This window comes from Sinocyclocheilus grahami, unplaced genomic scaffold, assembly GCF_001515645.1.
Source record: "Sinocyclocheilus grahami isolate Dianchi unplaced genomic scaffold, SAMN03320097.WGS_v1.1 scaffold795.1, whole genome shotgun sequence".
Lineage (NCBI taxonomy): Eukaryota > Metazoa > Chordata > Actinopteri > Cypriniformes > Cyprinidae > Sinocyclocheilus > Sinocyclocheilus grahami.
Genome location: NW_015505974.1, coordinates 759,743 through 773,068, shown reverse-complemented (window position 1 = coordinate 773,068; position 13,326 = coordinate 759,743). Strand labels below are relative to the sequence as shown.

The window sequence follows — 13,326 nt, the reverse complement described above, 5'->3', positions numbered from 1 at the left end:
GGCTTGCCTTCTAGTGGCTTTGGTATATTCATATCTATACTGAACACCCTCTGGCTCAGCCTGCCACAGTAGCCACGCCCCAAACTCTCGCTATTGGCTGCGCAGAGGTATGCAAATACATAAGTTGACAGGACATTGCTATCATTGGATTCGGACCTAATTAAATTATTTTATGGTCCTGAGCCTTCCACAGAAGATGAGGAATGTTTAAGAATATTTATAAAATATATTTTTATATATTTATATTTATGCCCTGAAGAGACTTTCAACCAGTATTTAAAAAATTACATACACTACCTTTAATAGGAAATACAAATATGGTCATAATGAGTGGTCTTCCAACGGTTGAGGAAATACAAATATGGTCAAGGTGAGCGGAACTACAACGGAAGAGGAAATACAAATATGGTCATAGTAAGTACCTCACTCAGTCTTCTTAACCGCGACAGTTTTCCACAGTTAACCTTATTTTTTTTGTTAATTAGGTTAGTCACTGGTAAAATACAGTGCGCAGACTTACATTAATGGACAAAGTCAACAATTAGCCGTCAAAGTTTGTGAAATTACAGGTATGACATATTTTAAAAAGCATAATAATCTTGCTTATCACGTTACTAGGCTAATTGGCCTAGTAATTACAGGCGATTATCGATTGTGTTGCAACGGTGCAGTTTTCAGTTACTTTAAAATGTATTTTTGCATACTTTTTTCTCACAGAGTTTATTTATTTCATGGTTTCGTGCTGGATTGATTAAGTCATGATGGCTAACGCAGAACATGCGGAGTTGAAGTCTTTACTATCCGAAGAAAATGAAGCATCCCAGTCTCTGACAGAATTAGAAACGAATACACAGACTCTTGACGGTAATGAAGGGAAAAAATGTAATTATTCTCAAAACCCAGCACACTGATGCACATATTAGTGCTCTTGTTTACAGAAGTCAATGCAATGGCGCCCTCGTTCGGCGATGAGAAGTGTTTCTTAGTTGAAGGTGCAGAAGGCACAGAAACTCAGAATAAGAGAATAATGGATGAAAAAATCTGCCCCATTGAAAGACAACTTGAGTACTTGCTGAACAAGGCGGATGAGTTTCAAACACAGCTTTTATGGAGGTGGTTTTAAGATCTAGAAAAAAACATTTAGATTTTTTTTATTCTTTTTTTGAACATTAAAATAGTTTTTTATGTTTTAGCCGAGAGTGCCTCCAGAATTATGGGTTTGCCCATATTGTCCCCATGTTTTTGCAAACTTGTCAGCCGTACTTCACTTACCTGGAGTCCACAGCCAGAAACTCCAACCCCTTCCGTCCACCTCTGTCCACATATATACGCACACAAGTGAGAAACTGATTTATTCTGCACATCTTACGCCACAAACTGCAGGAATACACGTATTTACTGTATTTGTATCCCATCTCAGCTTTTGCAGTTTTCTCAGCAACTGTGTTCCCGTCTGGAGCAGCTGGTGTTGCTGTACGCCTCCTTCAGTTTCTTCTCATTAGAGGAATCTGATCCACTGAGGTACAATCCGATTATAAATCACAGACAAAACTTAGGCAGATATAAATGAAGGTGAGGATTCAGAAGAAACTGATCCTTTATTAGCACAAAAGGAAGGCCTGATTTTAGTATAAGTTAGATTCCACATTGGGATATTTCTATTACCATTTCATTCATTGCAGATTTTTACTGTATCTTTTTTTCAGTATCTCTCACTTCTACATTGGCCAGTGTCAAATAGACAACATGAAGCTGTCAATCTTCCGGTACTGTTGCCCTACCCCCTTTCTTGCGTCAGCCAGTACCGGTCTATACAAACGTATGCGCTGGAATGTGGAGCGACAGATAGAGGGAGAAGGAGAAGGACAGACATATGACAGTGCAGAGTTGTAAGTGAGGTTTAGTCAGAGAAAAGTAGAATGCACATTTTATTTATTTAGAATTTATTTATTATACAGAATGATAATAATTCGTAGGTAATAACACAGCCCTGAATCTTGAAAAAAGTTTCTGCTGATTTTGCACATACACAATAAGATATATATCAGCCTTAATGCACTTGTCCAAATTTTTAATGACAAAAAAAAGCATTCAAAATGTATAACTTACAGTCCTGCAAAGGAGTGGAAAAGTGGAAATCAAGATTAGGCTATAATATCTTTGAAATCATTCATACATGTGAAAATGGGCTGAGAATTGAACAAATAGTTGTGACCTGGCTCAGAGGAAGTTTTTCTGGTGATTAAGGGATAATACGAGACTTCTTCACCTTACAAATGGTTGTCTGAAGCAGAAATGCTACCAAATGCACACCGTATTTTGTGAGAAAGTGTGATGTGCTTGAGTAAAGCAGGCACTATTTTTGGATTCAGCACGCCAAAATTAGTAAGAAACAAGTATTGAATTTTATTCAGCAACTATGACGCATGGTGGTGTAATAGTTTTTCAGCACAAGCAATATTAGCATATGCAGAGGGAAACTAAAATGAAAGTGTAGAAATAAGAACAGCCTTATGTATTACATTTTAGCTTATTAACACCAAGAAAATAAAAGTACAAGTCTAAATGCCAATAAAAAACCTCAGGATAGTTATGAAAACGAGAAAATATGTCTCACAGAGCCTCATTTTGGGAGGGGATAGTGCCATAACCTATCTTCATCTTTACATCAACCATTTCCTACCTTCACAGTTACTTCCTGTGCTGCGAGGATGTCATTGAGGCAGCAGATGATAAGGATGGAGAAGGAAGGTGCGAGGGAGAAAATACAGAAACTGAGAGAGAGAGTAAAGTAGAGAGGATTTGGTCTATTGGCCGGTGGATTCAGACATACCCTGATCCAGACACAGAGGACATCACTGATTGGTAATGTATTTTTAACTACCTTCAGTTTAATAGGAAAAGATGGTTAAACAATGATTAAATGAGTAATAGTTACTTATATTAGTATCGAACCATACATTATTTTATAATACTGTTGTTACTACAGTTTCTAATTTCCACAAGAAGTCAAAAACCAAAGCTAATCCTAGATAAGCATACGTCCAATTAGAGATCATTTTGAGGGCAACTATTAAGCAATATGTAACTTGGAAATAACAGTTAAACCTAGATGAAAAATTCATTCTGTGTATATGTTTTGTAGGGTGCTGTGTTCAGTTCCTTGTGGTCAGTACAAACAGCGGTTGTGTCTGGGAAGTGAGGAGCCTTCATCCTGCACTGCCACAGACTGCCTGCTGGGGATGCTGCTGTCTCAGGAAACAGATGGTACATTTGGCATGAAAACATGAGGTGGTGCTTACTTAGGGCCTCACCCATTCTGGATAGAGCATTTGGTTTATTCAAATCAGATGTGAGTACAGATTGAAGTTAAAAATCTAAGGTCTGTAAATGTTTGCAATTTTTAAAATGTTTAAAAATAACTAAAAAAATGTTTAGTTCATGGCTGTTATTGTTGTGCCATGTTGGTTTGTTATGTGGTAAATTTACACTAGTGATGGAAAGTTCGTTAAACGGAGTAAAAGTTCAAGATTAAATGTCAAACCAACTTTATTTTTCATGAAAACATTCCAATACAGTGGCTATCCAAGTAGTCTGTTACAAAATCCAGAAATAAAACCTGCTGGCAGTCAAGGTCATCTGCCTACTTTTCTCTATAAAACAAAGAAATATAACAATCCTTCCTTTCAAAATAATAAATTACAAAAATATACACAATAAAAGCTGGAATATGTACCACACAACAGTTATGTCTTTGCACAGTTGTTGGAAAACATGGTAAAGATCAGTGGAAAGGGCAGAGCATTATGAATAACGTTGTTGTATTCCTCCATATGCTTTATTGTAAATCAGCCCAGTCAAAGCTATTCTCAGTGCATTTTTTACTGCTGGTTTGTGTGTCTATACAGTAGCTTACCCTGTATGGTATTTGTATCTGTGGTATATCAAGTTATACAGCAGTAGTTAAGCCAAAATACAGTGAAAGTCAGAATCTACCTGGAATCCCTGTGTTCCCTGATTATAATGTAAAGCGGTTCCTTTGATATATTCTAAAAAAAAAAAAGTTTGATTTTAATAAAAGCTCCTACATTTACAGTCTCTAAACTACTTCACAGCACTAGACAAATAGGCAGTACAACAGTACAGTACAAATGAAATTAAAACAGTAATCTCTCTTCATAATACAGTAAACAGACTATCACTGTCCCTTTAAAATAATATACATGCACCATCACATATGACAAAATGGATAATAGGGGCTCCAATAATCAAATTGTGCTTTAACGTTCCACTGGGCCACGGTCAATCAAGTCATTCAGTCAGATATGTGAAAAACAAAACTCCTCACCAGACATCAATGTCTATATAACATTATTGTTATAAGTATTATAAGTTAAATTTAGGTGAACATGTTAGGCCTGCTTATAATGTGACCTACTGAATTCGAATTTCTTTAGAATATTCTGTGTTCCAATAATTCAGATTTTTTTTTTTGTGGTGGCAAAGAAATACATAGGAGACAGAACAATGCAGAGTACTTAAAAAAAAAATGATTTCATACTAGATAAGACCAACCAATTTCTCTGACCAAAGTAGGGACAGTAAACACTTGGGAGACTATAGTGACAGTGTATATGAGTGCTTATTTAGCAAAAAAGTCTTTCCAGCCCTCTAAACATGGGAGTCAACCTCAGGCACAGCAAACCAGAAAACTTCAGTTCAGTTTGCATGAGTGCTGTTATGAGAGCTGCTCCTTGTTCCTCAAATAGATACTAATCATTCATAATTCGGACAGGGAGGCACAGTGTTCAGAAGGTTCACAGTAAAGATGATCATTTGATGTAGCTGCACAGTTTTTCCTGTACCACTAATAATATAATTCATCATATAATAAAAAATTCCTGTAATGCATTAATCTAGAGTGGCAAAGTTTCTGGTGTCAGTGATTTTTAAAATGTTACAGCAATGCATATACTTGAGAAAACTACATTTTTTGTCATGCTTCTTGAAGATAAGGTTTAGACCAGACAGTCTTTGAACCAAATCGGTTTAAAATTGTGGATAGCGGTGCATGCTTTGGAAAATTTGTAATACCGTCTTCTATTTTACAGTTATCACAATTACTCAAAGAATTAAACATTTAATTTGGAACAACTACAGTTGTCAAATCGGCAAATTTACTTCAAAATACTCTTTCACTCTGTAGTTTATCCTGCAAATCTTGTGACAAACAGTAGAATGCACAAGCAATGAATTATTCAATAACAGCATTTTGCGCGATTGAAAAAGAGCTGAATTAAACCAGTTTGTTTGTTTTTTTAAATCATCATAGTGCAAGAACAAAAAATGCCTGCTTGATCTGAATTTTAAACCTGCTTGTTTCGATTCACCTCAAGGTTTTATCTTTTTCAAAGATCTTCTGCTCCGAGAAGTCAGAGAAAGGAGCCTATTTTGTTTTAACTTGCTCAGTCATTGAGTTGGCATCTTGCCTGCATTGTGGGTAGAGGGCTCAATAATGACTAAGAGATAAATGTATGTAGTTCAAGCAAGCCAGATATCTCAATTAAACCTTAAGGAAATGGCTTTTTGGCATGAGGACATGTCAGATATGGATGATAAATTTGGCAGGGAGGTTGTTTCAGTGGCATAAAAGTATGGACTGTAGTGTTCCATTGCTTTTGGATGGGTGGGGAGTGGAAATGAAAGCTCACTGCACTAGAATAACTCTTGAGAAAGACAAACCAAACAGAGAGCAAGATGGTGATAATCCAGCACACCGTTCTGCAGTGTCAGTTTCAGGTTCACACAATTTTCTACTCCAACACTTGCTGAAATACTGCAGAATGAAAATGGATGAACCAGTCAAATCCATGACTAGATCCTCTGTAAGAATTTATCAAGAGAAGGCTCTATTATCTAATGCTACAACATACGCTTCCCTACTGGTGGACCTTCATCTCAAGTCTTTTGAGTTCAAAAGTTCATATTTGGCAAGCATTTTATTCAGCTTTCCTCAGTGATGCGTCTCCAGCTCTACAACGGTCCACTCACCCTGAGCAGAGCTGCCTGGAGCCTCGGGTGAAAAGCTGCTCACAGACGTCACAGTGGCTGAAGGGGGTGTCAGAGGTGGCAACAAGTTGGGCCACAGGCTGCTTTCAAGGGGGCTGAGTGTCCCACCTGCTCCTCCAGGTAGCAGAAGAAGGGGCAAGCAACCATCACCTGCGAGCAGTAATGTCTGATTGATGAGCTGCTGGACAATGTCCACTTTCTTGCCCCAGTCAAACTCCAGAGGCGGAGGTCGTTCAGGAGATCCCAAGGGAGAAGGACTGTCTTGGTCTGCTGCAGGGTCTGTCTCCTGAAGTTCTCGCTGGGAACCCTGAATAATAGACTCAGGGGAAGGTGTTGTGCATTGTGAATAAAGATTAGCGGATATATTTTCTTCAGTGCATCTTTGCATGTCTTCTCCAGGGCACACAATAAAGGAGCTTATATCTTCTACTTCCTCAACCACTCCTTGTCCCTCCTCCTCTTCGTCACTTGTTTCCACAGTTTCATAGATGGTGGTGAGACCTGATGAAGAAGAGAGGACAACTGGTGTATGCACCTTGTGTTTTTGCTGCTGTTGTTGTTCAAGTTCTTTTTGCCACTGCATGATCTGCTGTCGCTGCTTTAGTTCTTGCTGTTGCTGCTTAAGTTGCAACTCAAGTAAATTTCTCTTCTGTTCTTCCTCCTGCTGCTCTCTCTCATTCCTTGCTTGTTTCTCCTCTTCTTGTCTCGCTTGTTCTCCATTACGTTTCTTCTGACGTTGCTGGATCTCATGAAGCTGCTGTTGGTGTTGCTCTAGACATCGGAGCTGCATGTTTGCCACCACATTTGGTATTCTGGGAGGGAGGTCAGTGGGAAGCCGTGGTGGCTGGGTCACATGGGGAGCACGTGGCCGGAGACGAAGTTTGGACGACATCGTCATTTGGATAGAAAGCAAGCCATTTGGTTGTGGTGGAAAATGAGAATTTCCTTCTGTGAATGAAGCAAAGGATCCAAATCATGTTAAAAAGGAGAGTTGCAATAAAGCAGAATGCAGTAAAGCAATGTTATAGACTGCAGAGTGTGGTGAAGCAGAAAAAAGCATTGTGGGAAACAAAATTGTCAGATATAAGGTTAAACGATTTAGTGGAGAAGGAATGAACAAAATAAATTTCGCACCTTGGTGACATGCTCTCAAAAATATTTTGTGATGGTTTTTGTGCAATAAAAGTGGCTACACCCTGTATATGCAGTAACCTCTAACTATTGTGAAGAGCAAACAAAAACAAGGAAATAAAAGCAGATGAGCTAAACAATCTCCCTTAATGTGACAATCTGAACACATGCAAAAGTGAGTGCTCACCATGCACAGTACAATACAGCATAAAGCAAACAGGTATTTTTTTTAACAATGAGAAAATGACCCATAAATAGACCCATGCATAAAAAAAAAAAAACATGCTTTACACATAAGCCACCCCAGTGTACAGCATATTTCTTTGGTGAGGTGAGCATGCGTAAAGAAGAGGAAATATTACAGAAAAGTGCATTGTGCAAAGCAACTCCAGTTTTGGGGATTAAGAATCACCCAGCATTGGGATTTATTGAAGTCCAATTAGTCCGGGTAAATGTGTCAAACCAGGTCCTTTCAAATAGCTTCAGCTCAAACTGTTAATAATCAGAGAGTGATTAAAGCAGTTGCACCCAGTTAGTCCCAAAGTGGAAGGTGTGCAAAGTCTACTCCAGAAGCAGCGGTATCAAAACACAAAGATGGAGAACAAAAAAAGGAGGTGGAGGACTTAAAGCACCTTGATAGAGGGTGAGATCCAGGAGGTTGATGGGGTCAGATCTTGGTTTTCCTCCTCTGGTTGGTAGGGAGTTGAGAGGAAGGCGGGGTCAAAAAGGAAAGGAGGTGGAATACAAGCAGAAGGAACATACTGGCATAGAATAAACACACTCCTTCTGCTGCAAGCATCCGGTTTTCTTTACATAATTTGCTTACAGAAGGTTCAACGTGTATTTGTGTGCAAGTGTATATGTGCAAGTTTACAATTTGGTATTAGTAGCTAACTTATAATGCCACAACAAATGGTACCAAATGGTTTAAGTTAAGGGGAATAAATACATTTTTTAATTGATTATGACTTAAAAATGTGCTCTTATGATTTAACAAAATAAAATAATACCATGAATTAGTGTCTCAGCCTTATGTAGTAGTTTTACATGCTTCTTAATATTAAATACCTAATATTAACTCAAATGAATATACCATTGAAATCTTCATTTGTTACTTGGCTACAAATGTGTCCAATTTGCAACAGTCCATAGTGATGAACAGTGGGCATTAAAACAAATCTTGAAACTCAAACATCAAGAAAAATACAGAGCAAAGAGAAATCATGTTAAATATCTAACCTTTATTTAACGCGAAGACATTAAGTACTCCAAATAAACAAGACAATAAAAAAGTAAGGGGTTAGCAAACCCTAAAGTGCAGAAGAGAGAAACATGTGAGGACAGGATATGGCAACGATGGAAAAGGGATGAAAGACTGGTATTTAGTTAATAGACAACAGAATACAAACAGCAAAATATGTTGAAAGTCCATTAGATTGTTCATTTTTCATCAATTTCATCCATTACTTCATTTTGAAGACTCCACTAACAAATAATTTCATGCCAGTTCAGACCAACACCCATTATTAAGATTTAAAAAGAATAGTTGAGAAAAACGGTCACCTTTAGTGTAAATGGTAGTAGCTATTGCACATACAGGTTCTAAGCCATATACTTATAATGTAATTTTAATAGCTGTATCATATTGTGAATGTGGCACTGCTGAATGAGTGTTTTCATAACTGGTTAAAAAGAAACCCCAAGCTAAACAAAACCCTTATATAGAGATGACATCAACAAGGTACACTGTTAGGTGGATTTTAAATGCGCACTCTATACGTTACCTGCCAGGGGACTATCAGTCTTTTCGCTTATAGTGGAATAGTAGAGATGCTGAGAGTCGAGATCTTCTTGGTGCTGTCGGGATGAAGGATCAATCAAGCCAGACTCTAAGGGTACAGCTCCCGCTACTGAATCAGGGTCAGGCAGCTCACTGGACTCTCCACACAGCATGTACTGCTGCTCTGGGTGAGACTGAAACTCTCCATGTTGGCTTTTAATAGGGTCAGTCTTTTCCTCAGATGCAGTAGTGGGTATCAGGGTCAACTCTTTAAGAAGAGATGGATCCTTGGCCTCATCTGGGAGCTGCTCTTCATTTTCTAGAGAAAAGATGCCAGGACTCTTGCTCCAACTCTCAGCAGATGACTGGGCATTGGAGTTAGAGGTCATGTAGTCAAAGCCATAGGATGCGGCAGAAGTGGCAGACTGAGGGGTCTCACTACCACCACCATTCTCCCCACCCATTTCTTCACATTCCTCTAGAGTTGACAAGTTGCGGCCCGCAGGTGCTGTTCCATAGGCATTCCCAGTGCCAGATAGCTCAGCTTGAGGGTCACTGATCTGCATTTCACCTTCTGTGTCACTTGCCTCATCCTCAGTAGCTGATGAAGGAGATGATGGAGCAGTTGCTGGACCACCCAGTACATCATCAGCCGGAAGAGTTTCAGGTTCCTCTTCCTCATTAGCACATTCAAGGTGGATGCCTAGATCCTGCATGATGTCTGGCAAGACAGTGGGGACAGGGTTTAGTGGTTCTGGCTGGAGCTCCACTTTAGAATGAGTCTCATTAGTTGCCAATAAGTTGTTGTCTTTCACCTCTTCTGGTAAACGTACGTCTCCGTTACTGTCAGATGCTAGGCCAGGGTCACTGGAAGTATCAGGCTGGAACTTGCAGGTTTGAGAGGGTGTCAAGCCTGGTTTGGGGCTAACATTCCCCTCTGCAGCAGATATTGGGGCTTGATGAGGTGTGCAAGGTGGAGGCTCCAAAAGGTTTGACGGAGAGCCCCTTTCAGAGCTAACATCAAGTCTTGCTTGAACAGGTGTCTGTGTTGGGGTTTCTGGGTCTGCTTGCCAACATTCAGAGGAAGGACTTGAAAGAAGTGTAGAGGCAGGTTGTGGTGGCTGGGCCCAGGCATCTGCAAAGCAACTAGGCTGGTTCCACTGGGATGCTGGAGGGGCAGAATGAACCAAAGGAGGAGGCTGGATTCGGTTCAAGTTGTCTAATCTATAGTCTTCGGTCAAGTCATCCTCATCTGCATTCCCATAACTTTCAAGCCCACTCTCAGTAATGCCCTCGCTTGCCATTTCTACATCATCATCCTCTTCATCCTCGTTATCATGATGCTGCCTATGAGAGTCCTCTGCTCTTTCGGACTCAACCTCCATGTCACAGACTCGGTCATCATCATCATCATCTTCATCTTCATTAGTAAGAATATCAGAAACCTTCTCAAAGTCAGGGGACCCAACAGATGCACCTTCGCCATCAGCTCCTTTAAGGCTTGCATCCCCTAGATCATCCATGCTCTCCGTGCCTTCCAGGACGCCTGGAGCACTTAGCTCTGACGCTCCCTGCTGGCTGCAACTCACATCTTCAGAGTCAAGCTCAGAGAGCAAGGCCCCTGCCCGCCAAACGGAGCCGGCAAGCCCAGCTGACCCAGGTCGAGACTCTTCAGTAGGCTGGGTGCCACTCATTTCTGACAGAGACACTTGTTGACTGCCTTCCCTCTCTTCTTCTTCCACATCTTCATAACAGTCACTGTTAATCCGTTCAGCTTTTTCAGCCACCTCTACACCAGAAGACACTATGGTAGCTGCAGAGTTATCAAATTGTGAAGCAGTTAAGATTTCCTGCTCAGTTGCTTCCTGTGCAACTGGTGCCTCAGCCGCAATGAGCTTTTCATCAACTTCTCCAGATACCTGCTCTTCAGATTCCTGATCGACTACAGATGATGTCGGACAAGCCACTTCAACAGAACCAGCTTCTATTAAGGCCTCTTGAGCCTCTGGCTCAGTGTTAGAAATATCCAGCACAATTTGAGAGCTGACATTAGTGACCTGCACATCTACCATTTCCTGAACACCTAAAGAAGAGGCTGGAACATTCAGAGAACTCTCTACAGTTGGAGTAGCTTCAGGCCCTGAAACAGACTCTTCCCAGGCTATGGCTGCAGCTGTTGCTACAGCAGTAGCTACTGCAGCTGCTGAAAGTTGCACAGGTTCTGCTGCAGGATCTTTATCATCAGGTTTTGTTGCAGGATCTCTATCATCAGGTTTTGATGCAGGTTCTGTATTATCCGGCTTTCCTTTGACAGACTGTGCTGGTTTAGTTGGCTGAAGCTTCGCACTGACCATGCTACCTGGTTGTTTGTGACTGGGATGTGCTGCAATGTTCTTGCCTGATGCTGGCCGTGAGGGATTGTTTCGTGGACTAGAAGGCACCTTACGTGTTGGTAAACTTTTTTTGTCATCTGGTTTGGGTTGAGGTGCTTTGATGCTAGGTGGAGGTCGTTTGGTAGCTGCAGCTGGTTTTGGAGCCTCTGAATTTGAAGGCTTGCTGGCAGCAGATCGGGATATTGTTGAGGGAACTATTTTTTTCGCAGGTGCCGTAGTGCTTGTTTTTCCAACATCTACAAATGACAAATAGATGTTGATAACATGGAATGAACAAAAAATTAAGCAGTACTTTTCCATAAATCATGTATACATATTCCCATGAATGGTACGCCACCTTTCCGAGCAGCTAATGCTGTAACAAGGGGTTTAGTAGTAGTGCGGCTTGTTCTAGGAACTGCAGAAGTAGATGTAGTTGTCCCAGTTACTGTTCTTCCTGTAGCTGAAGTAGCAGCTGGTTGGGGAGCAGAACTTCCAGTCGCCCTAAGAGAAAACAAAGAAAAAGTCGTTGTGAGCAGCTTAGAAAAAGAGTGATGCCTGTTTGATGTTTGCCATTTTATTTTAGATAGTGTGTTTTACATATTCAGATGATGTTTGATGAGGTTTCATTAGAATGCCTTCCAATATATTGTTCATTGCCGGCACATGCATAAAATAGTTTGTCAAATCAGCTTCCTGCCTTGGGTAGTAAATCTGTAGTCTGCATGCGTACCATAAAGCAATCTCAAGCAGCACCAGAAACCCAATCCACTGGGACCATTCATCAACTAATGCATCTACATTCCATTTCTCTAACCTGAGAGAAAATGACTTGGGTAGGGAGGAAACAGGAAAAGGAGGGGAGAAATGGTGTGATGAAGGGAGTAGAAGTGGGGATGGGTAAAGTGTTTTGTAAGTGACCGCATTAGGGAGAAATTGATAATCAATTTTTCTTTCAGTCTACCCTACACTCTCTTAATGTAGTTGCTTCATATTTCCCCCTTTCATGTTCTCATACGGGAGAATTAGTGATGAGAAGATTGCTTGCATCATCTCACATGCCTTGGTTACTTGCAATTTAATAAATGCTTTTAGTCTTGCAGCCTTGCAGTTCACAAATTGCCCTTAACTAGATGGCTGACAGTCATATTTGCCCTAACCGGAACTTACACTCTAATAAGGATATGATAAAGTTCTCACATACAGCCTGCTTTATTTGGACAAGGGCACAACAGGGTATGCATCACAGAAACAAATAACGCTAGTGAAATTGCTATGGTCACAGTTAGGGCTGGGTATCGTTCAAAAATTTTCGATATCGATACCTTGACTTCAATACCGGTTCCTGAACTATACTTTTTTCGATACCAATTTTATGAAATCTATTTGAACAAGATTACATTATCTAAAAAAAAAAAAAACCCTTTGGTTTTATTTTTCAGCTTGTTGATGTTTATACAGACACAAAGACTCATCTCCTGAGCCACTGCACAAAGAAACAAAATGTAACTAACAAAAAAAATCAGTGCAAATAGTTTTAATAAAGCTCAAATAGTCTTCAGTTTACACATTGTTAGCTACATTTACACTAGTGCGTGTTTGTTTTAAAATGCCTAGCTCAGACAGAATCGTAATTTCTATTCATTTTCCACTGATTTACTGATAAGCATTAGCAGTTTCTAGCGCTGTCTGCCTGTGCTCTCTCTTCCATGATCGCTGCTCTGACTCAGAGGTTATAATATATTTAATTTCATCAACAATACATGGCCAAAACACACACGGCAATCGGAAGTTATTACAAAAACTTGATGGTGGTTTAAAGTGAGTTTTGAGTAAAAGGGGAATATAAATCTTATTTGTCTTATGCAGGGGTTAAATTGGGATTTGTTATGTGTGTGTGGGGGGGCTCTATGGTATCGAGCTTATATATATATATATATATATATATATATATGTGTGTGTGTGTGTGTGTTT

The 13,326-nt window shown here is 40.0% G+C and overlaps 2 protein-coding genes across 5 annotated transcripts in view; one reads left to right on the top strand and one right to left on the bottom strand.

Annotated features, from left to right (window-relative positions):
• The first annotated feature begins 398 nt into the window (after positions 1 to 398).
• Positions 399 to 4,538, top strand: cunh19orf67 (chromosome unknown C19orf67 homolog). 4 transcript variants are annotated; one of them, XM_016246389.1, is made up of 9 exons: positions 399 to 414; positions 486 to 569; positions 718 to 864; positions 939 to 1,113; positions 1,194 to 1,338; positions 1,421 to 1,521; positions 1,707 to 1,889; positions 2,692 to 2,865; positions 3,146 to 4,538. In XM_016246389.1, exons 3-9 carry the CDS (start codon positions 759 to 761, stop codon positions 3,288 to 3,290), a joined length of 1,029 nt encoding a protein of 342 aa, XP_016101875.1. In that variant the 5' UTR covers positions 399 to 414; positions 486 to 569; positions 718 to 758; the 3' UTR covers positions 3,291 to 4,538. The 4 variants fall into 4 exon arrangements, with proteins under 4 accessions (XP_016101875.1, XP_016101876.1, XP_016101874.1 ...); XM_016246390.1 differs by having other exon boundaries at positions 924 to 1,113; positions 1,707 to 1,766; XM_016246388.1 differs by having other exon boundaries at positions 924 to 1,113.
• An 83-nt stretch (positions 4,539 to 4,621) lies between these two features.
• Positions 4,622 to 13,326, bottom strand: part of LOC107561873 (microtubule-associated protein futsch-like) — a 32,967-nt gene continuing 24,262 nt past the window's right edge. Inside the window, exons 4-6 of the mRNA XM_016246392.1 lie at positions 11,711 to 11,856; positions 8,985 to 11,609; positions 4,622 to 7,017 (exon numbers count right to left, since the gene is read on the bottom strand). Coding sequence (XP_016101878.1) covers positions 6,014 to 7,017; positions 8,985 to 11,609; positions 11,711 to 11,856 — 3,775 coding nt within the window. The 3' untranslated portion in view covers positions 4,622 to 6,013. The remainder of the gene's footprint in view (positions 7,018 to 8,984; positions 11,610 to 11,710; positions 11,857 to 13,326) is intronic.